The 23,300-nt window shown below is 41.2% G+C and overlaps 2 protein-coding genes and 1 long non-coding RNA gene across 4 annotated transcripts; 1 reads left to right on the top strand and 2 right to left on the bottom strand.

Moving 5' to 3' along the window:
- Window positions 1-1,028, bottom strand: LOC128260567 (uncharacterized). Its single transcript, XM_052993702.1, has 4 exons — window positions 672-1,028; window positions 323-441; window positions 184-265; window positions 1-122 (listed from the first exon to the last, which is right to left on the bottom strand). Exons 1-4 carry the CDS (start codon window positions 832-834, stop codon window positions 28-30), a joined length of 459 nt encoding a protein of 152 aa, XP_052849662.1. The 5' UTR covers window positions 835-1,028; the 3' UTR covers window positions 1-27.
- LOC128260575 (uncharacterized) lies at window positions 637-2,528 on the top strand. 2 transcript variants are annotated; one of them, XR_008268149.1, is made up of 4 exons: window positions 637-741; window positions 805-870; window positions 931-1,076; window positions 1,146-2,528. It is a non-coding gene; the product is annotated as an uncharacterized LOC128260575 (long non-coding RNA). The 2 variants fall into 2 exon arrangements; XR_008268147.1 differs by lacking the exon at window positions 637-741 and having other exon boundaries at window positions 781-870.
- Window positions 2,529-16,111: 13,583 nt separating this feature from the next.
- Window positions 16,112-17,768, bottom strand: LOC128258919 (uncharacterized). Its single transcript, XM_052990933.1, has 3 exons — window positions 17,482-17,768; window positions 16,556-16,716; window positions 16,112-16,407 (listed from the first exon to the last, which is right to left on the bottom strand). Exons 1-3 carry the CDS (start codon window positions 17,579-17,581, stop codon window positions 16,345-16,347), a joined length of 324 nt encoding a protein of 107 aa, XP_052846893.1. The 5' UTR covers window positions 17,582-17,768; the 3' UTR covers window positions 16,112-16,344.
- Window positions 17,769-23,300: the final 5,532 nt, after the last annotated feature.

Below are 23,300 nucleotides of genomic sequence, written 5' to 3' on the forward strand. Positions count from 1 at the left end.
TCACAGAACAATAACATTTTATTTTATTTATGAAAACCTTCTAGCTACTCTATATCGATCATCCGGAGACAAGTCCACTTGATAATAGGTAAACGCAACAAAGGAGAATATAATATAAAGCGCTTAAAAGGGGGAAATTAAAGATTAACTCATTTAAATGCAAATTAAGCATGTTGAACTCACCCAAAGGAAGGATTAGCCAGTGGACAAAGAAAACACCTATGCCGCAGAAAACTATAGATGAGCAAACCAGACAGCGGACACCCTGCTTAAAAATAAGGATGTCTTAAAGTTATTAAAGAGGAAACAAAATTAAAATAACCTTCAAAACTCCAATTAAGAGCATAAAACCAGATAATGTAAAGTTTGCTCCACATATGCAACCAATAACCAGAACTGAAACTGGAAGCTTTTTTTGCTTTACGAACTCCACGAAAAAAGCTGAAACAAAAATTGTTACAATTTAAATAATAGTTAATAATGTCAATGGCCTGTGCTGGAAACTAAAAAATATTTATAAAATATATTCTGTAGTGCTACAGCGTTAACAAACTTTAATTTTCCTTAAATATTTAAAATCGCAGTAGTCCGATTTTACCTTTAATGTCAAATCATATTATCACAAAAAATTTCAGTTTAAGGCATCATTATTTTCTTTAAGATTTACTCACGAATGAAACAGAATCCGATGACTATATTCAGGCATGCCCAGAAAATGCAAGCTATATATCTAGTACAAAAGTTCAGTCGGCTAAGTAAATCCCAGTTTTTGCACATTTTATTCACAATATTATATCTTGCTAGACAGATTTTGACACTAAAAGAAAATAACATGGTTAAGGTATTTAAGAAAAGTTAGCTGGCGTTCTGGTAAGTTTTTTTTTTTTGTATTGCATAGTGTTTTCTTTTTCAATTTGTAGAAATTGTAAGATTGTGGTTTTTCATAAAGCAAACAAAACTCAAATGTAAACAAAACCTACTAACTGCCCGCCATCGCTTGCTACAATGTAATAAATTACCCTACAAAAAGTGACACCAGCTGAGACTTTGATACATTTCCCTCCGTATGGACAATGGTAAAAGCAAGCAAATAATGTCAATCAATTACTGCATTAAACTTTCCCCATTCGGTTGTTCCGTTGAAGCGTGGAAAGTGACCATTGTGACGCTGGCCAAACAGCCAAAACCCTTCCATTCCGTCCACATGTTAACTAATCAAATAACTGAAGCGACACGAAAATACCCAAATGTGGCCATGTCAATGATTTCGGCCGCCGGTGCTGACAGTGTCCAAATCCAATGCAAACAAAAGTGCAAATGAGTTCGAGAGTGCGAGGCTAAAATGTTTGCCCAAGCCAAAATGTTAATGGTAATGACAGCTCCGAGAATCCGTTAACGAAGTAGGGGCACGTTTTGTGTTCCCGGTTTCCTCGTTTCGAGGTTCCAGGTTCTCCGATCTCCCCATTCCCATCCCGAGGATGATTTTGCGGGCTCTGAGCCCTCTGTGATCCCTATCGCCTGTCTATTACAATTTCCATCAGTGTGCATCAGCGCACCCAAAGGCCAAACAAATGCCATTAAAAATTGCCACGTGAAATGTTTCCAAAAGCCATCGAGTGGGAAGGATGGAAGCTGCTAACATCCCAATCCTTCCCTCACCTTACTAAATTAAAATATTTTCGGGCAGATCTGCATGTATCCCAATTATACGCGACCCAGAATATGATGGTTAGATGGTCAGACCAGAAACCAAAACCGAACTAAAACCGCACCAAGAAGACAACCCGGCTAAATCCCATAATTAAGCTTGTATGCATGTCCTCGTCGTTCTCATTCTCGTTCTCCTTCTCGACGTTGTCGTCGTCCTTTTTGCGTGCATGTGATGTATTAATTTAGAGAAAAACCCACCAAAGCCCACCCCCTCTCAGGCAACCAACCGAAAGCAAAAGCAACTACCACACGGTCGACAATGGCAACCGGCAACCGGCAACGGCCACAATTACACCTACAGGAAGGCAGGGAGTACAGGACAATGGCAGGATCTGTGGAAGGAGTGGATTTTCGGGGTCTCTCGGAGCGGCAACAGCAAAACTATTTCACAGCTAAAAATGCTGTTATGCGTTTATATTAACACGGATGTGCTGGCATACACACACGCAACACCGACACCTTCACCCACTGTATAGTGAAGTCCTGAAGCACGGACACGTAGAAGGGTAGCCAGCATACATTAGCTGGCACGTAGGATGCAAACTAACTGTGCCATTGGACCAGAAACAGTATCAGCGATACGAATCATATGCGGCAGCGCCGAAAACGCAAACCCATCCCAAATCACGTCCACCCACCGGGGTGGATACACCCCATTTATCCCATATAGAAATAGCCACCCGATACGGCAGAGCACCCTTCCATGCAATGCAACTTACTTGCACACGGGCATGTAGAGGAGAAACGTCTACGCGGGCTGCCCAAACCGAAATTGATATACTTTGAATTGGAATCACCAGAAAGCCAAATAAAAGTCAAGCCCATTTCACCAGGCATTCTTTAATTTTTTACGCTAATTTAAAAATATAAATTAATAACTATTGATTTCTTTAAAGACACTAGAGATCAAATTAATATAAGAGAAACGAAATCATTTAAGAAATTATTATAGAATAAAAAATACATTTTTACATTTGAAGATTATTGTATTTTAACGCAATAGTATTTCTAGAAAATATTATTTTGTATATTTGTATCAGTAAGTATATATTATACAAAATGAGTTGAATTGTGAGAAGATATGCAAATCAAATTACAATTAAATAATTTTAAGTTCGTGTTATTAACAAACACAAGTGTTTATTTTCTTTTACTGCCTATTAATTTGTGATTTCAAAGATCAATAAAATAGTATACAAACTAGCTATATAATTATAATTTTCCTTGCTAACTTCTGGTCAAAACTCTTGGTTATACATTTAACACAACGATTACTTGTTACTCACATTAATTTTAGGTGGGCCACAATTCTTTTAAGCTTTAGGGGCTGGGAATAAGTAGCTAGAAATAACATTGCCTGAGAAACTCTTGAAGTCTCCCTCGCAACATGAAAGTTTCGTCACACGCTAAACAGTTGGCAAGTATTAGTAGGACTGGGTTGGGTGACGCGTGAATCGGGGGTTTGGGGGATCGAGGGATCGGGGGATTGGGGACTACAGATTGGGGAATGGGTGCGAATACTATGGAGAGGTTCTGGCTGGAGCCGTAGGTGGAGATGTATCCTTTGTGACTGCACGGAGCGTTGGCAAAAGTTAGTTACGAGTGCGAACAATGATATTACGTAAAATATTTTGAAACTGCTGCCGTTGTCGACCTGCTCTGAGTTTCGCTGTTTTCTGGTTGTGTGTGTGTGTGTGTGTGTGTGTGTGTGTGTGTGGCTGCGGGTGTGGGTGTTACGTGGGCTTTGGGAAGGGTGAGGAGGGGAGGGGCGTGGCCAAGGGAGTTTCTGCGGCCATGTGGCATGTGACAGCAAAACGCTGCTGACTCCGGCTCCACCTTTGCCGTAATTGTGTCGCACATGACCCCTTTAGTCGGAGGATGGCACCCTTTTCGGAACTTGGGAACGCAGAAGGGCAATGAGTGGGACCGAGTGCAATAACCACAATTTCAGATTGAGATGGAGCCATCCCCATAGCCTGAAACTCATCCCTTTCCAACGCAGCAGCTAGCCTAAGCGTAAGCTCATTACGTTCTGGCTTTGTTTTGGACTAATTAAATTTGAATGACTATTTTCACTTAAAAACTTTTTGCCCCCAGTGGATGGGTTTGCTCCTCGGTTGTTTTTGTTTTTTGTTTTTGCTCTTGCTCATGCTCATGCTTGCTTATTGTTGTTTTTGTGCTCGGCGGTGGCGCCAGGTTTTGTTTAAATGCTGCTGGGGTTGGCGTTAGCTGTTGGCTGTTGGCTTTTGGCTGAAACTCTTGAGTGAGCCATAAACAATGTGGCTGGCAGCCTGGCTAAAAACCCAAAACGCACCCCCAAATGCCAAAATGTCGCACGGGTGTCACACAAAATATTAGAAATGATACTTAACCACAGAATTGCAGAGCTTTCGCTTTTGGATCGAGTGGGTGGGAGTTAATTGTTTGCGGGGCTAAGGGGGCCAACCCAAAACGGTTGGCCCCCTTTTTCGCATCCGCAATGCCAAACTGTGAAATTAGCAGCAGCGCCAAATGGCAACCGGAAACGTGCCGCAAGCCGGATATAAGCAACACTGGGTGCACCCGAAATGAGGGTGATGATTTTCCCGGGCGAATCGATGGGCAACAATAAAACGAGCCTTGCCCAAAACTCTTTTCAATTAATTTCAAAATTGTTCGGTTGGCTGACCTCAAATACATTTTATGATTTTATTAGCCGACCAATAGATGAATTCGCGTATTGAAAACTTAATGCAATCTCATTTCACACTCACATTTGCTTTCTGCCTTTTTATTAATAACCATAAATGGCCCGTAGGATAAAGGATATTAATGGATTTTTGTTTCAGCCAGCCTGCTAGCCATAATATCTGTATTTTTTAATGCAAACCGAAACCAAATTAATATTATGAAATAAAGCCACGGACAAACGTTGCATAAATAAGTGGAACCTACAAACGTGCGTCTCCGGAATCCCGGAAAACCCGGACTGATGGACTCCAACTCCGGCAGGGGCGTGGCGGAAAATCAATAATGACAAAGCGCTGTTCGACTGACCAGCAAAAGCCAAATCAAAAGCAAAAGCGACAACTACAACTACAAAAAGGCCAATTGATTGTGGTGAACAAAAATTTAATTGTGCACAATTGAAATAAAACCAAATGAAATTTGCGTGCAATCGTGTCTATTGTTCCTGTTACTGGTGATTGGAACCGTAATATCAATATATAGAATTAGCAAGAGTGCTGACTAAACAAAATTGCAGTGTACAGACCTACAAGTTTGCTTTGCCTCTATATAAAACAGGCTTATTATTATTGATAATGATAATTATTGATAATTATTAATAAAATGAATATACCATATATATAATTATAAAAAAAAAAATAAATAAATACAAAATATATGTAACAGAAATCAATAAACTTACTAAAAGTATTTATATGATTCTTTTTAAGCGAACCACGACTTACATTGACATTTTAATGTTAATTTTATGTCAAACAACAATTTGATTCTTTACTGAAACGTTTTATCAAATGTTTTTTTCATAATTATTAATGATTATTTATTATCAAGAAAGAATCACTCTTATCCTCTTTGTACTTCCTCTTCGAATCTATATTTTCAAATCTGAGTTTTAAAACAAACAGTTCTTCAAAAGTCAATCGAACGATTCTAGAAGATGAATAGCAAATAGCAAACAACGAACATTATATAGGCTCCATAAATTGCTAAAAGCTTCCACACATTCGAAATATCCTCTACCAAATTTTCCGATTGCAATCATTTTGGATGAGTACTTCTATCTTTCACCGATGCCAGTCCAATCGTTTCCATTAAATTTGTGGTTTTCGTCCGTGGCATTAAGCTCAACCTTCGGCTGCTCAACCAATTTAATATCCGTCATTCTTTTCCCTTTAAAAACCGAGCACGTTTAGCTGTGTTCCTGCTGTCGGCCGTGTTGTTTTTTGGGATTTTTGATATGGCGGGATGGCGGGATGGCCCGCATTGCTGGCGGCAACATCCAACTCGTTACCAAAAAGCTAAACCGTGCAAAATCAAATAAAAAGCTATGGTAATTGGCTGTCGGTTGTAAAATTTTACAATCATTTTCCAGCGTGGCGTTGCGTTCGGTTGCGTTCGGTTGCGTTGCGTTTGGTCTCGTTGCGTTGCCCGTTTTGTGGTTGAACTAGGGAAAGTTTGTTTTTGACAAACTAAACCAAATGCGAGTGTGACTGTGAGGCTGTGTGACTGCCTCTGTGTGTATGGCTAAATACATAATGCGGCACGTAAATGCGCATTAACAGGCGCGGCAGGCACTCACACAGACACACAGATGGAAACGGCAGACAGGCCATGCCAATATCAATATCCGTGGGTCTGATTAAAATGAAATATGAACATTAACCGCATTTGTTTAAATATACATCGAAACCGCACACACTGCGTGCAAACACTCACACCCGAGAACACTACGGGTATAAAGGCTTAACTAGGGGACTGCGGCTATTCGGCTGCGTTGAGATAATAGACAAACACACAAAACTGCGGACAAGAACATTTAATAATGAAATTGAATTTACAATTATTTTTGTTTTGTTTGCCAACGCACACATAGACGTGCTTGAACAATGGACGCGTGTGTGTGTGTGTGTGTGTGTGTGTGGTTGTGTGTGTGTGTGTGTGTGCAAGGATGTGCGCTTATGTGGGCGGAATAAATATTTGATTTGCATTTAAAGCTGCATACATCAAAGCAACTTCCCCCGTCAGCGTCGGTTTATGGTTAAAATTTAATTAAAATCCCTTTGTTTGCCGTTGTTGCGGTGACCAATTACATAATAATTAATGCTAGATTACTGTTGCCAACTCCTAGCCGAGAACAATGCAATCAATCTTCATGGCTGCCGCCGCCAAATAAAGTAATCCAATGCTCAATTAACGCAGACAGTAAAATCTTAAGTAATTGCAATAAAACAGACTACCCTCGAGTCGAGTACATATTTTATAAAGTCCCTTTTTCCATGAGATTCGCGCGCCTCCTACGCGATCTGCACCCAAAAAGCTGGGCCAAAAAAACCAAAAAAAATGCCATAAAATCAACGCCAAGGCAGCGACAGGATGACGACGAGGTAAGTCTGCCAGGACTTTCTGGCTGAAGAGTCAAAGCGACTTTCGGCATGGCCACCCTCCCCCATTTTCGCCCCATTTCGCCAGTTGGCCAAAATGAAGAGCTTTCACATGTCTGGCACATAAAAATGGAGCGTTGTTAAACGCACCGCTGGGAAAACGCGAAAAGCGGAAGATGATGCCCCCGCCGGAAACCGGAAGAAGACGGTGGCGCAAATGTCGCGGCCCAACTTGCTGGTGTCAGTGTCTCAAAAAAAAAAAAAAAAACAAAAAAAAAACCAAAAAAAAAACGGCAGCAACAGCAGCACATCACATCAAAAATTGCTTATGTTTTCATAAAATGAAGCGCAAACAATTTTTTGACTGAAAAGCATAATAAAAACAAAAATTCAACAACAAGAGGACGGGGCTGCTAAGCAAAAACCCCCACTTCCTCGAACGTTGAGAGGCTGTAATCTGATTTTATTATAATTTTGATTTAGCTTTCTTTTCATAAATTTTATAACAAACCCCGAGTAGGACGTATGCAGAAAAAAAACACACACTCACAATGTAAAGCGAATGAATGAATGAGTGAATTGAAAAAAAAAAACACAAGAATCAACAAGGAGAATTGAGCCCAAATAAAAACAAAGCATGCGCTTGCTACCCAACAACCACGAGCAATAATCATAATAGCAACAACACCGCGGTCGCCCAGTGAGGTTAACTAAGGTAAGGTTGGGTGTTTAGAGGTTCAAGGGGGCGGTAGTGGGTGGCATTGGGTGGGCCAAGGTGTCAGTGTTCGGTGAGAGGAGAGAGAAGAGAGGAGGCATTGTATGCCTGGTTCCAGTTTCTCTACATTTTTGGCGGCTGCCAAGCAGGCGTAAAATAATAAACGCGAAATAAAGTGGAAGCCCGCAAACAGGAACACGCACACTCACAGATGCCCACACACATGTGGTAAGTGTACACCGCGGAAAACATTAATAAATAAACATAAGTTAAGCATAAATGTTTTGTAATACAATTATTCGTAGATTAAACTAATTCGACAAATTGAATCAAAGGTTACATTTTCAGTATAATTAATTTGAAATTAAGTTAAACACCTACACAAAATATTAACATAAATAAATCTAATTTTATTTGAAATAGTACTTAAATTAAAACTACAAATTTGGAACGTTCAATAAATAAACATAAATAAAATATGTAAGATTTTGAGCTTTTTATACACTTTTGTTTTTATGTTCTTAGATGTTCTTTATTTGTTTAGTTTATATTATTGGTAAATTCCAATTTTCCTTAGATCCAATGGGAACCATTAAAATCTGTACTTAGTTGTTTTCTCTGTGTGTATATGTGTACGGATTACTAAGCCAAGGATACACGTGGAGCTAAGATGGCGACGCCGAGGTCCTTTAGCAACTGGCAACTGTGTCTTTGGCCTGCCCAACGAAGCGTTTACACTGATTTTCGCTTTCAGTCAATTTTAAAGACAACTTGAAGCCGCATAACCAACCAACGCCATCAGTAGAGTGGCAACAGGAGCAGTAGCAGCCCATTTCCCTGCTGCTACATTTTTAATGAGATTAAAATAGGCTCACACAGTGCCAACAACACGGAAACAACAAGCAACATTCTCACACACACACACACACACTCACACTCATTTGGGTATGCAAAGGTGTCTCGTACTTTATGGCAATTTGGGGACTTGTATAGAATTTTTTTCTGGCATGTTTTTAAAGAGCTGCGTAAAAGGTTTAAGAGATTTGGCGACCTTATCCTTACGGCCACCTCTGAAAATGGCCCCCATGTCCTCACGGCCACTCATTAATCTACAACGCATTAATTTCTCCACCGCAAAATCCAATCTAAATTACATAAATCAACAAGCCGTAACGAAGGCTGCTGTGGGTAATGTCCTTCCCCATTCCTCCCTACGGTAATTGGGTCACTTGTATGCGAAAAAGCAGCGAACTGTTGCATGCAAAGTACATGCGACATCAAGGATGGTTTGGGGGGTTGGGTGTTAGGTGTTTGGGGTTGGGAGTTGGGGGTTGGGGGTCAGGAAAATGCGATGCAATCTAACAGCTACTTTGTCAAGCAGGAGCAGCAGCAGCTGCAACAGAAATTGCTGGCAGCAACATCAGCCGAGCATTGCAACTACATTTCGATTGGGAGCTTCGATTGCGGCCCCCGCCAGATTTGTGCGGCCTAATTAATTAATTGAAATTCATGAATTGCACATGCGACTGGCGCTTGAAGAATGGCAGACGTCGCAGCACTCAGCCGGGCGTTTAATTCGAGCTGACAACGATCCCACAGCCGTTGCTGCATATTAATTGCAATCAAAGCTCAATGGACCCGTCCATATCCCTTCCCCCACAGCCCCTCATAAACGTTTAAAACTAATGGGTGGCGCGGGGCGGGGAAATGGCTGAAAATTGCTGAAAATGGGTGAAAATGGGGGAAAAAAGCCACAGCGAAAGCCGCTTAGGCACTCAAGCGTGTTTTAATTTATTAATGGGAATTGGAACTGCGTTTTTCCCAATCCCCTGATTTCGATGCCGATTCCGATCTTTTATAGCCACAAATCCGAGGCGGCCGTTTGACCTACTGCCGCCGCTCACCTGCGGCTTATCTGAGCGACGCGTAATTTTGATTATTAAGTGGCACTTAATTTAGTGGGCGTGTGCACTGGGGAGCTGCCTTTTCCCCAGTCAAACTCAAACCAAACTCTAAATCGAAATCGAAATATTGAAATTGAAATTGTCAACGTGCCGCCGCACGGCGGACTTAAACCAATCGAACTGGTTGGTTGTCTAGCTCCAAAGTGGATTGATATCTGGATCTGGTTTTAGTTTTTCGACCGAAAAGCGTTTTTCCCAAGTCATTTGGGAAATGCCGGTAGCCGTCTGACCATTGATTAAGAAATTCATGATATATTTGTGTCAGATAAGGCCAGCGAAAGAAATGTTTCCATTTTCGATTTAGTGCGAGTGGGCCAGGTAAGGTAAGTCCATCAAATATTTACATATTCCACATGCCATTGCAATGGCAGGTGAAACGTGGGCAGGATCGACACATAAATCAGGTTGGAAAAATAAGCTAAGGGGAAAAAGAAATAATGTTGAAATTGATATTCCAGCAGGCTTCAAAAATTAATTTACCCAGGAGAAAACGATAACTTTCTGCCAGCAAATTACTCAACTTGACTCAAGTTTCGGCTTTTGAGTGCATAATTAAAAGCAGTTTAGTTGGATGTTTTCTGGCTCTTGTCATGCAGTCGAAATGTGAAAATAGCTACAAGTATTTAATTAAAACATACAAAGGAGGCTATAATTAAATATATACTTCAATTGTTCTCGATTTCTGGCCAACTTCTGGCCAATCGAAACTTTATGACAGCAGCCCAATTTCCAGCAAAGCTTACATAAGCCAACTCAAGGGGTTAAGGAGGGTTGGTGGGGTGAGGGGGTGAGGGGGTGAGGCGGTGAGGGGGAAATGTTGGTCTAGTCAGTTGGAAATGGTTTGAAAATATTATGGATCGACTCATTATTTCTATAAGAGCTGCAACTTTTGAATTTTATTTATTTTATTTTTGGGTATTTTCGAACACTCTCTCTCTCTCTCTCTCTCACTCTATCTCTCTTTCTCTGTTGAAACGCTAGCAGAGGCGAATATCGTAAGTGCCGAAGGCAGATTTAAGAGCACGCCAAGTTTAAGAGCATGCGCTTTCGAGTTCGAAAAAGCAATTCACGAAGCGCCGATTCAAGCTGATTTTTGAGAGTGGCCGCCTGAGATACTATACTGCATATACGCGTACTGTGTATGTGTGAAAATCGCGAATGTAGGCCAATGGGTAGACGACGACGAGAACAGGACGACGGCGAACGGGACGACAAATACACGAGCAGCACAAGAGCGCGGCATAGTATGCCACACAAATGCTGAATAGTTGCGGAAGGTTATGAATTTCCGTGAGAAATTACTACAAGTAATATGTGAGTGTTATATGGGCATGGGCATGGGCATGGGCATGGGCATGTGTATGGCTTGCTTGCTAGTGGGTGGTTCGGCCTTATAGCCATGGCTAAATGTTAGTAGGATTCCCCACATCGGATGTGTGAGTGTGTGTCTGTGTGTGTTTGTGAGTGTGTGCTTGGCCACGTGAGGCGTTATTCGCCAGTAAGTGTGCTCATGTGTGCAGGCCGATAACAATGTTGCACTTGCTAATGCATTAATTTTAATGCACTTTCGGCTCGAAACTAGCTCCAAGCTCTGCCCTGCTCTGCCGTGCTCTGCTCACTTAATTACTTGAATGCACCGCAAACTCACCAAGTCACGGGGTTATCCATCTTGGTTCCGTTGATACGGTGCCTTATCCTTTAAATAATGGCATAATGCCCATGCAACCAGCTCTCGTCATTATCGCTTTTCGCAATGCTTTTGTCTCGAAAAGCTAGGGGAAAACGACGACCCGAGGCAATGGCCAAAGAATCCTTTGCTTTTGCTCCTTTTGCCGCCTGACACTTTTGTGACATTGTGCAAATGAATAATTGTGCTTTTCTTTGCTTTGCTGGCGACCACAACAACTGCACATCCGTTCCACATCGCTCGCTCAATGTCTCCTCATCATTATCGTCGCCAGCATTATCATCGTTATCATCAACATGGCTCTTATTATCATCATCGCGTTCATTGTCGTCCTAGTTGGCGAAAAGCACGTGGCCATCGGCCGGCCAATGCCTTCTTCACTATCACTATCATCATCATCATCATCATCATCATCATCATCATCATCATCGTGTTCATCACCATCGGGGCTAAAATGTCCTGTTCTAGCCGGCCTGCTGTTCTACCATCGCCATCCGACCGCAACAAAACAAGCAGCTAAACAGTCGCTTAGCCCAGCCAGCCTGACTACTGACCCCTTTTCAATGGACATCCGTTGGATTTAGCCCTGTCTCCACGTCGTCGGCACTCTGAGAAAAAAGCGGGATATCGCGTGAAAACACCTAAGGAAATTCCATTCCTACAAATTTTACTTGCAATTTTGATTTTATGCAATAAACCATGCATGAAACTGTTGTAAAACGTTTTTTTTATTTTACTTATTTTGTTGGATTATCCACGGCTTTGTAAGCATGCGGGTTAATAAAAACCACACACTGCTATATTTTTCAGTAAATATTGTAAAAGTACATACGGTTTTAATCAAAGGCAAATATTTGTAATGGTCGCTGCCTTAAGCTTGCGAGCAAATTGAGAATATTTAAAAATAAAATTAAATAAAAGGATAAACTTGTTGTTGAGTGACATAGCAATTTACCATTTTAACGTTTTCACTTAGCAAGTAAATTCAAAGGTTTTTACTTTTAATTTGAAAGCTTAGACTAAATCGGAGCTTTAGGTGAAATCGAACTTGTTAGCATTTTCTCTGAGTGCAGTATCGCCACTTGGCCAACGTTCAGCGTCCGAGTCGCCACTGTTTGCCATTCATTTTGTTTCTGTTTGCGCTTTGATTGACGGAGGGCTGTGAGCTGGCAAGCTGAGAGCTGCATGTCCTTGCGCTTGTCCTTTCGGAAAACCAATGCCATTGCGCTGGCCCAGCATTATTAATGATTTTTCCAAAGTTTTCGCTACATTTTATGCTACGTCTTCTGGCCCGTTGGGCTCTCCGCTTTCTGGTGTTGCGATGCTGTGATGTTGCGATGCTGCCGATGTTGTTGCCGTATTGTCGTATTGCCGTATTGCCGTATTGCGCCGTATTGTTGATTGCTCTTTTATCTCGTCTCCGTCAATTCGTTGTGTTGCGTTATATTGCTGTGTTCCATTTGACTTTGGGTTTTGAATTTCCGCCAGCTCCCACGGGTTCATTTCCCGCCAGCTTCCACTTCCAATTCCACTTCCACTACGAGCATTCAGCTCTCCATCTGCCCGACTTTTAGCTTCTGTTTCGGCTACTGTTTCAGTTTCTGTTGCTGGCCAGCGTATTACGCTTATTTGCCCGGTTTTGGTTTCGGCTTCCGCCGGCCAACATGGCTGCCCTGCCGCTTTTTGCATCCTTGCTGCAGACACTACTTCCGTTCCCGATTTTTTGTCCGTCGCCCGCCCGCCATTTCCTCGTAGATAAATACTTGTCAATCAGTTATTAATTGCTTTTCAAATTTATTGAATTTGCGGTTGCTTGCAATTTGGCTTTGCTTTCTTCTCCATCGCTTTTGCCGTTTTTTGTTGTCCTCCGTGATTGGCAGAAAATGTTGGCATCGGGTTTTTCTGTCCGGCTGCCCCGTTTTGTGCATGTCAACCTAGGGTTCATTAAGCTACATTTTTCAGCAATTTGCAGTCAAAGCCGAGAGTCAATTCGATGGCATTCTATGCATTTAGTATTGAAGAAATTTGCAACAAAGCCTGGCTAAAAGAGTGGCCCGTAATGGCAATGGGATGGCTCACAAGCCAATTCAAGTAACTAAATGTACAAAGTGAAGAGATATTTGGAAAATAATTGATTGAGAAATGGGAATGGATTTTTTCAAGGATTTTTCTTTACCCAAAATAACTTGATGTGAATTGTGGGTCGAGCATTACGTGATGTGAAATAGGGCTTATATTTTTTTTTATTTTATCTACATAACGCGATTTAAGGCATCTTAAATAGCCTACAGCCTTAAATTAATGTAAAATATGTTCAAAAAATAAATTTTATATTTTAAATTACTTAAAATACTTAAATAAATTAACATGGATTTCATTTCTGCTGAATTGCAGCTGAATTGTTTCAGCGATTTTAAAAATTGATCCCAATCTAAGATAAAGTAATTAATTTTTGAGTTTTTGTACCGAAAAACTCTATTTACCTTAAGAAAAAATCAGTTAGATCGTTAATTTCTCCACATCTAGCTTACATTCACCGCTCTAATTGGGCGTGTAAATATGTAAAGCAATTTGCCACTCTGACAGCCATTTGTTTGGATGCCTTTCATTCCGCAGGCTTTTGCCGTTTTGATGGTGCTCGTTAATTGCATTTTCCTTGGCCAGGTGATAGACAAGCCGCGAACTGAAGTGACTGCGACTCCGGCTATGTTCCCGATGCGAACTGATGTGATGTGCTATGCGATGCAATGCAATGTGATGCGATGCGATGCGATGCGATGCGATGCGATGCTAGGCCATGCAATGCTATGCTATGCGGTGAGGACAAGGACAAGACATTCGGTTGTGTCAATTGCGACAAAGCGATATTTAACCAAGGCGACAGGTGGAAAGCGGGCAGAAACCGGAACAGTGCGCGTGAAAGGTATATGGCCGCAAAACAACAAACACCAGAGCGACAACAACGAAATGCAATTAGCAAATAGATGTGGCCAGGCACTGCCTGTGCATCAGTCTTTCTCTCTCTCTCTCTCTCTCTATCTCACTTTATCTCAGTCTTTGTGTTTCATTAAATCCACTGCAATGTTTAATAAAATGCACACAAAATAGTTTTTAAAAACAAGACTGCCATGCAGTGGAAACAATGTGTTCCACATTTTACGCTCTGAAGTGCCATAGTCTGCAGCAACATCGAGTATATGCCAGCACATACGAGTATGCATGCTTGCAATGGACTCTGCGCCTGACTAACTTCAATTGCGCTGGCGAAGGCATATGTAGAGTAGAAAGCCACAACTTTCCCATAGTCACCCCCATATAGAAACCCATATAGTCCATGGTTTGTCTTACTTTTGTTTCGCCTTTTATGGCATATGCAGATGGCCTCGTTGCTGTTGCAACTATAGTTGCTGCTGCTGCTGCTGCTGCTGCTGCGGCTCCTCTTGTTGCTGTTCGCGCATCTGGCAACATCTTGTTGAGCTGTCAAAATATGCTTGTTAACAACATTTGTTGCACCGCAGCAACAACATCGACGGCGGCAGCAGCACCAACACCAGCACCATCAACAATGCAAACATAGTGAGCCCAGTCTGAAGACTAAACACCCAAGCACTGAAGACTAAAGCCGACGAGTGGTGCAGCTGCTTTGGTCTAAACATGTTTGCTACCCATTTAATTTCTGACAGCTAAAAAAATTTTTAGTTTAAAAGCGACAAAAATAATCATGGAAATTGCCGTTTTTCTGGCCTTATCTCGGGGTAAACTTTCCATAAATAGCCAAAAGGAGGGCGCGGTGCGGGAAGATGTCTATGAAGGAGTGGGGGCGATGGCAATGGCGATGGCGATGGCAATGTAGACGCCTTGGGCGTGCGTTTGTCTAATAGATCAGCATCAGTGGGCTACAGAGGCGAGCTGCAGCTCAAATGTGTTTTCAGGCCATTTATCATCTGCTGCCCGCTGTCTGCAATTTCAGCGGCGATTCGTTCATGTTGCAGCAACAGCAACAGCAACAGCAATAGCAACAACAACAGCAACAGCAATGGCAAGTACAGCAGCAACAACAGGAACAACAGCAACATCAAGAGCTGAGCTGCAGCCTCCAGCCTCGGCTTGAAATTCGAGCAGCGTGCGCGCACAAGGTGTCTACTTTTCAACGCCCCAGCCAGAGAGCTGTAGACCTCCAGACCGAAATCCAGCGAACCCACTTGCAACTCCTTTGCAAAACCCAGAGCAACCACTAACTGGTCTGCTGGCCGGTCAGCCCCGGAGACTGCCTCATTTACACTGAAATTATTCCGCATAAATCATCTTAATGTTGCGTGATTTTTAGACGGCCTTTTAGCGTCTCCCGAATGTCACTTAAAATCTGGCACATTTAAGTCGGCACACACAAAACAGGAGGCGAGGGCTGTTTCAACACCAGATACGAGCATAAATCAAAATTAAATAACAGGGAATGAACTCCGCCAGTCAGGACGGCCATTGTGTAATGGACACCCTCCTTGTGGAAGAAAAGGGGGAAAATTTAAACATTGAACAAGCAAAAGTTCATTTACGAAAACATTAAATCCTACACTCTGGTAAATATTAAAATGTATAAGGTAGAGTGCGGATGCAGGGCAAACGAAGGGTTTCAGGTGTCCAGAGAAACTCTTTGACAGCATTCAAATTGGACGAAAAGTGTATTTCAAGTATTCATTTCTTTGACCAAGTACGGACAGTAGAAGGTGTTGCAAGTTCAAACATATTTATGCTTTTAATAACAATCTCTGTAAATATAACCCCATGTTTGCACTCCCCTTTGAGTTTCGTCAGTTGTCTGAAAGGAATTATTGTTGAATTTGCAACAAGCTCAGAGCCTTATGTTGTTCTAGCTCTGAGCCCCAAATAAAACGCACACAAACTCAAGGCAGAACCCTCGCTGTCAAGATTAAGGCTAAACTTTTTATTTTTTATTATGTCACAGCATCTGTTGCCCGGCGAGACGGGAAGACGCACTTAATACGTAATTCGTGTACACATTATAATTACAGGCGATGCCATGCCCGGCCATAACATTTTGGTTGCGGGCCCAAACAAAAAGCTACCAACTGATTTGCCAGATCAAAGCCCACACACACACATACACCAAACACATGACGCACTTTGCACTTTGAAGTTGATTTACTTTAGCTTGGAGTTGGCGTTCGCGGGAATCACATCTTTGAGTTCGCAGCACAAATGATACTTTGTTGATGTTTTGATGTTGCCAGGGGAGATATACATACGTATACGTAAACGAGAAGAAAAGCGAAATTTCATTAGAATCACAGCCATTCGAGGGTTATTGTTCTTGCCAGACAGTTTTATTGGCCTCGACATCGTCGCAACTTACGCCTTGGTTCTTCGGCTTGCAGCGGGCCCGTTGCAAAAATCGCATTATCACCGGCGGCATGTGCTCCTTGTACATCGCATAGTGCCGCAGGACGAGGCGGCAGGCGCTGAAGTGCACACATTGTCCTTCAGTCTTCTCGGGAGTCTGGCAGCTGTGCTCCACTTCACAGGGAAACAAAAAGATCAGATAATAACAGCAATGGAGCATTAAATTTGGGCCAGAGCGTATGGAATCTGCATAGAAACCATCGTTTATTAAGCTCTCAAAAGTCATTCCTAAGCTCTTTAAAACCCCTTTTTGCTTTAACCCAGTAGACCATTTCCTAAACATTCAGTATCATAACACTGCTAGGCAGGTGGTAATAAATAAATATTATATTTGTTGTACTCTTGCCACAAAGTGCATAGCAATCAAGCAAACGCTTTCAAACGCTTTCGGAAACCAAATAACTAAATCCCCAACAGTCTACAACAAAAAACAATGTTTAACAACAATTATTTTTATCTCTGTTTCTATGCAAATAGATATAGATTTTAAATGTTCAATAAGCTGAAATACTTGTACAAATATTTATGAAAATACGTAGGTTTTTGGAAATTACTTTTTTAGATAGAATAAAAATCGATTTGTATTTAAAAAAAAAAAACAAAATTTATTTATTAAAGATATTTTTCCAGAGACTTTATTTGCGAGCAAGTAGTTTTAAGTATCACTTTTGCCAATTTAATTGATGAAAGTTCGGATTGTGGCATTTTTATATCAATTGTTTCTCATCCAAAGCCAATCAAATTGGCACGACATTTTAAAGAAGTAAGCTTTGCAACAATGGTGGCAACAATATCACAGAGACGTTCTGTTTTTCAATGTGTGGATATATGTACATCCGAATCCATAATCAATGGCTTGCCATCGAAGGCAGGGCTTACGTGTGTGGCCGAATGCCGATGGAAGTGGCAGTGGAAGATGGAGCAGCACGAGAAGCAGGATGACGAAACCGAACGGAATCAATCGAGCTGGGCGCCGCATTGTGAATTTACAATTTCGGGAGCAGTTGTTACGCCGCAGACTTTACCGAGGAAAGATGACGATGCACGGCAGTGGTGAATGTATATATTAAAGTCGCGTTAAAGTCTTAAGAGCTTTAAGCGCCGAAAACCCGCTCCGAAATGGAGTGTGGAATCCAGACTGAGTCTTGGACTGGGTATCAAACTGGGACCGAGTCTGGAGCTCTGGCAGCAGATTGTTGCTCAAGTAAACAGCTTGAGCTTGGGCAACTTTTGATAAGCGACTGTGGGGCGAATGGGGGCGGCGGGGGCGGTGGGGCAGTGGGGCAACGTGGGCGGAAAGGAGGGCGCGCGCTTATCGACGGCGTGCAAAACAAGAGGCCAAAAAAATATGTACATAATATGTAAACAAAGCACACAGATACTCAAATACCCAGATACTCACCCACACCAGAGCAATAGGGCCAGCTATACAGCATCCATAAACACATGTTTGAGGCGGCGCGTACCAGTTTGAACTTATGCCGGGCGCCTGCCGGGTTGCGTGGGGTTAAACGTTAACGCTAACAAAAGCAAATGGAAATTTATTATACATATACATGTAGATATATTGCAAAGTTCGAAATGAATTCTAGCAGCTGTGGGCTCGCTGCGAAAACCCCAGAGTCACCGACTTTTTTTCAATGCTGCAGCTGGAAAACCACCAATATGTACACAGACAGAAATTATCCTGAATGAAGATCGATAAATAACTTTTGACTTAGAATCCCAAGCACTAAGTCAATACTTAAAAATATAAGTTAATATCATAATTGAAAATGGTTTATTTTCCAGAGAATTTCACAATCATAACCAAATGAGTTTAATTTAAAAATCCAACAATGTCTCTATGGACTATTTTTTAAATGATTCAATCCTTAAAAATAGAATTTAACTTATATTTAACATAAGAATCTCAAACAAAAACGGAGCTTTTGCTTTTCGAAAACATGTTAAATCGAATGCCCCATTTTCAAGAACAGGGTGTACTTTCAAAAATGTATTTGAAAGATCTAAACAAAAATGCAGAGGTTTTTGATACGTTAAAGTGAAGTACCATTAATGTTAAATTACTCAATTCCGAGTAAAAACTAAACTCGAATTCTCCTTATTAAATATAAGTTACCATTTGTGACAATCTGTGAAAACGGGAAACTTTACAAATGCTCTCGATTTGTTTATTATATAAATATTCATATTTAGACGGAATAGATGCAATAAATGTGAATTCTGGAAACTTAACAAATGCTTAAGATGTATTACTTATATAAATTATAATATTTAAACTGAGCAAGAGGCAATCAATCTGTTTTTGCTTTCAAAATAGCGGTATGACTGATGGAAGTTAAGCCGCTTACCTGGGAGCATTCCACCCCTGCTTAAAAGCACAACGCACACTCCTAATTAAGTATCCTCGAGGCGCTGCTATTGTTCAATAAATACCAATTTATGCCCTCGCTCATATTGCCCTGCCACTTTGGCCAAAATCACAGTCCGATTCAATTTCGTTCAGCCCATGGTCCCGCACACATGTGCGCCCGACTGTGCATGTGTAGTTTGCCTGCCAAAAGAGGAGATTTTAATAAAAATGTAAATTTTTTTTAGTTGCCTTAGGGGTTCTTGGCGCTGGGAAAAAGCCAATAAAAAGTATTGCTCGTTATGAACTTGGCGGCAGTTTTTGTATTCTGATACCCGGAGCATCCCCAACGCAATCCGGCCAACTTGGCCAACACAATCGCAGCACACACAGGCGGTGCACGCAAATGCCAGCGAAAGTATCATTTGGCCAGGTTAAAGTTTTTGGCCGCCTCCGAATGTCATGCCAATTGGCCTTCGGTCTCCCATCGCGTGCGTTCCACAAGATTGCGGCTTTATCAAATTATAATTGCGGCCATAAAGAAAAGTTTTTATGTTTCGCTTGAATTTTAAATATTCCCAATTCTCCGACTTCGTTTATTATTCCTTTTCGAATTCTGAGAGAAACTGCGGTGGAATTATTTTTAAAGATCTGGTTTATAAGCCAAGTTTCTGGCAATGGACAATTTTTTGCAAACAGAGAACAAATATTATTTGCTTGAATTTTAACCGACTTTTAAATATGGTATTGTAGTTCAGTTTAAATTAAAACAAATTTGTATGAGTACTTGGTTATATCCCAGATCAAAAGTAGGAGCTGTTTATTTTTTTTTGTCCTATTGGAAAGAAAATCGAATATTTTGTAATAAACGATAGCCTTAACCTGTTAAGAAATTGTAATAAAATACTTGAAAGGAACTCAAGTCAAGCTTCCAAAAGTAGAAATCTCGTTAAATTTATAAGTTGTTAATTCGCCAAAAAGATCATCTATTTCGCAATAAATGAAAGCTTTCTGTTTTATAATTTCTAAACAAGTCGATAAATTGGTTTCGTTTTTATTGTATGTATCCATCCTTCTATGGATATGTGCATGAAGTAAGACAAATAATGATTGATTTAATGGACATCGAAACATTGTCGAAGGCATTGCAAAACACAGGGCAAAGTGTTGACAGAACCATTTGATGGCCCATAAAGCCAGCCACATCATTAAAAACCCTTTCCCGAGAGAAAATATTGACACTTCGACTGCGCCAGCTAAATGCCGAGCGGTTCCCCATTTCAATTTGCTGCCAGTCACCCCCGCATCGATCACATGTGTAAACGTTTAAGTACGATATTTAGATATGTGTACGAAAACATGCCGGAACCGAAGCATAAAAACCCGAAATGCGCATAATAAAAAGCCATCGTCATAGACTTCAACTTCAACTCCGGCCCAATGGCCCCATAACCATTGCCCATCCGACATATAGAGTCCATATATATATGCTGTATTCGAATCTGAAACCGAGAGCCGGCGTAGCCCTTTTACAGATGTGCGATAAAACAACGGGCTGGGCAACAAAAGGCATCGGAAAATATGAGAGACAAAGCATAAAATAAAACACTTCGGAACTCCGAGTTGACAATTTGAAGACGCCAATAAAGTTTCCTACGCTCCCCATTCCAACGATTGTTGTTTTTGTCTTGTCGTTGCACACTGCAGCTGCACTGAAAGAAATCATTCCTCGAGATATTTATATTTTTTTTAGCTTTATGTGTTCCTAACAATTTCTGATGTCAAAAAAAACTTTACTACAAAGTTTTTTATTACATATTTCGAAAAAATTATAATTGTTTGTTTTTTTTATCACTCACGTGCATAATAGTATAAATATTATTAATTCAAATTTTAGGTAAAATAAATAGTTTCCTATCGACTTTTTATATTTTAATGTATTTATTTTAATGTGATAATTGTTTACAAAACTAAGTCTTACATAGGAACTTCAAGTTTTAGCTGCTGGGGCCATCGACTAAATCCTTAAGAATTAAAAATGGTCATTTTTAACAAAAAATTCTTTTATTTTAGATTCCTATTTTTTTGGTTTATTAAATAAAAGAATTAATAAAATATGGACAATTTGTTTTAGTGCTGCTGCTGTTTTTGGTTTCGCCCTTTTCACCAATAAAAATTCTTTGGAAATCATTTAGGAAAACGCATGCATGCACATCATGTGCACGCCAACGCCCCCACGCCCCACGCCCCACTCCCACAGCCCTCAACCACGCCCCCTCCCTCGCAGCCGCCCCCGCAGCCTCCGTGATTCCCAGAGCGGAGATAAAACGCGTGTCAGACACGACAATGCCATGGATCATGTGTCAAATTGTGACTTGCAGTTCATGGCACTCTCCGGGAGTCGCAACTAGTTACCTGCAGCCGAGCACGAGCACTTTCGCATGCAAATGCCCTCGTACTACTCGTACTCGAATGCTCAGCTCGAGGCGACGGCAAACGGCACACGCAAATGCACTTTTTGATTGCCATCGGCGTTCTTGGCGTTCTTACCGCTCCTTGCAAAGCATCCGAAAATCCCCTATAACAGCCAACACCCAACACCCGACCCACAAAACACCCCAATCCTTAGAGCCACCCAACCCAATCTATATCTGTCTTTGGCTTTAGCTTTCTTATCTGGCTTTGGCTGTTATTCTTATGAATAGTCAAGTACTGCAAAAAGCACGGACACATCTGAAGACACCACACTGCCGACTGCAGACTGCCGACTGCAGACTGCAGGCTTCACACTCCGAATCCAAAGTGTGCTGTTGCATTGTCGTTTTATTTGATGTTGGGGTAAAAGCTTTTATCAAAAATCGTATTGCATGCAAATTAGATTCCTCTCCGATATTACTGTGTCTCGCCTTTGTCCGCCAATCTAGAAAACTGCAGACCCCGCGTCGTTTGGCTGGCTGATGGCATTGTCGCCCTGCGTTTTTCTACTTTTTATTCTTTGAGCTTCTGCGGGCCTCCTGATAAAGATACCGACGACATGCACACGACAGTGCTGCCAAACGCTGATGATTCAGACATTGCAACCAAAAGCAGTCTGATGATGTTGCTGCTGTTGCTGTTGCTGCTGTTGCTGTTGCTGTTGCTGCTGATGCTGCTGCTGCCTTGGTCTTTTGTCGCAGGTCTCAATTGACTTGATAAACTTCTTCCTACGGTTTTTTTCAATTCCGTCGTACGCTTGTGCTTGTTAACGTCAACCGGCTACACACACAGTTACACTATAAAAAAAAATAGATAATCAGATCAAAAATGCATTTATTTATTTTAAAAACTATAAAGCTTGGCAAATTGTTCAGCATTTCAATTCTTTTTTTTTTTTTTTTGATTTAAACAACAACAATTTTGATATATTAGTAATAATATATGAATAATTAAAACTTAATCTTATCATAACGCAAACTTACAATTTATCAAACAATTTATTGCAATATTGTACCTGTTTAATAAACGGCTATTTAGTTAAACAAAACGTTATTATTCAAATTTGCAATGCAATGCAATCCCAGATAGATGTTTAAATGGTTTAATCTTAAGCTGTGTTTCAGTACTCTTAGCCTGGCTTTTAGATACATTTTTTTCCTCAGTGCTCAAATCAGAGATGTAGGGATGAGGGAAAGGGAAACGAGACAGTCACAAAGATGCAGGCGTAAAATGAGTTCATTTTTTCTGTGGACTCTATCGAGCACGTCTTATCTAAAGTCGCATACGTATTTGGCCGTGGCCAGAAGACTGGAGTGGGAGTTGGCCTCAAAGAGGGGCCTCAAGAAGGGGTGTAGAGGGGGGGCTGCACCGGCTTAAACACACTTGAATGCATTTCCATTTCATGGCTATGGCTTCATTGCCGCCAAACGTCGGCGTCTGCCGCTTTGTCTGGTGGCTATGCGCCAACTTGCCAAATAAAAGGGAGAAAAAAGGCGGCTGGGACACCTCTAGCTCTGCTGGCTGTTTGTGTAATAGCGTTCATCGAAGCTTAAGGTGTATAAATCACACACAATGCGGTCTTTTGTAGTACCAGGCGACACACACACACACACTCGGAGGAACGAAAAACTGCAGTGGAAAAAGTGCGCAGCGTTTAGCTCGACTTTTCCCCCTCTTTTTTCACACTTTTCCTCGGCTCTTTTGGGTCTAAATTATGGCCCTGACGTTTCGCTTTAAATGCTGCCAGGCAGCTGGTCTCGGTTTCCGCTCGCATTTAAATAATAATAAAATGATAATTTATTTTTAACAATTTGTTGCACTGCTTGTAATCATTTGTAAACTGTCCGCTCTCGAAAGCCCGTAGCGAGGA

This window comes from Drosophila gunungcola, chromosome 3R, assembly GCF_025200985.1.
Source record: "Drosophila gunungcola strain Sukarami chromosome 3R, Dgunungcola_SK_2, whole genome shotgun sequence".
Classification (NCBI taxonomy): domain Eukaryota; kingdom Metazoa; phylum Arthropoda; class Insecta; order Diptera; family Drosophilidae; genus Drosophila; species Drosophila gunungcola.

Bases quoted from the DNA above. Each gene is read 5' to 3' on its own strand.
- LOC128260567 (XM_052993702.1), bottom strand. From the start codon at position 834: ATGTTATTTTCTTTTAGTGTCAAAATCTGTCTAGCAAGATATAATATT. The intron at 266-322 runs GTTATTTTAATT...ATTTTTAAGCAG, and splicing joins TCTTAATTGGAGTTTTGAAG to GGTGTCCGCTGTCTGGTTTG. The intron at 123-183 runs GTGAGTTCAACA...CCCCCTTTTAAG, and splicing joins CTGGCTAATCCTTCCTTTGG to CGCTTTATATTATATTCTCC.
- LOC128258919 (XM_052990933.1), bottom strand. From the start codon at position 17,581: ATGCGGCGCCCAGCTCGATTGATTCCGTTCGGTTTCGTCATCCTGCTT. The intron at 16,717-17,481 runs GTAAGCCCTGCC...TTCCCTGTGAAG, and splicing joins ATCGGCATTCGGCCACACAC to TGGAGCACAGCTGCCAGACT. The intron at 16,408-16,555 runs GTAAGTTGCGAC...ACATCAACAAAG, and splicing joins GCAAGCCGAAGAACCAAGGC to TATCATTTGTGCTGCGAACT.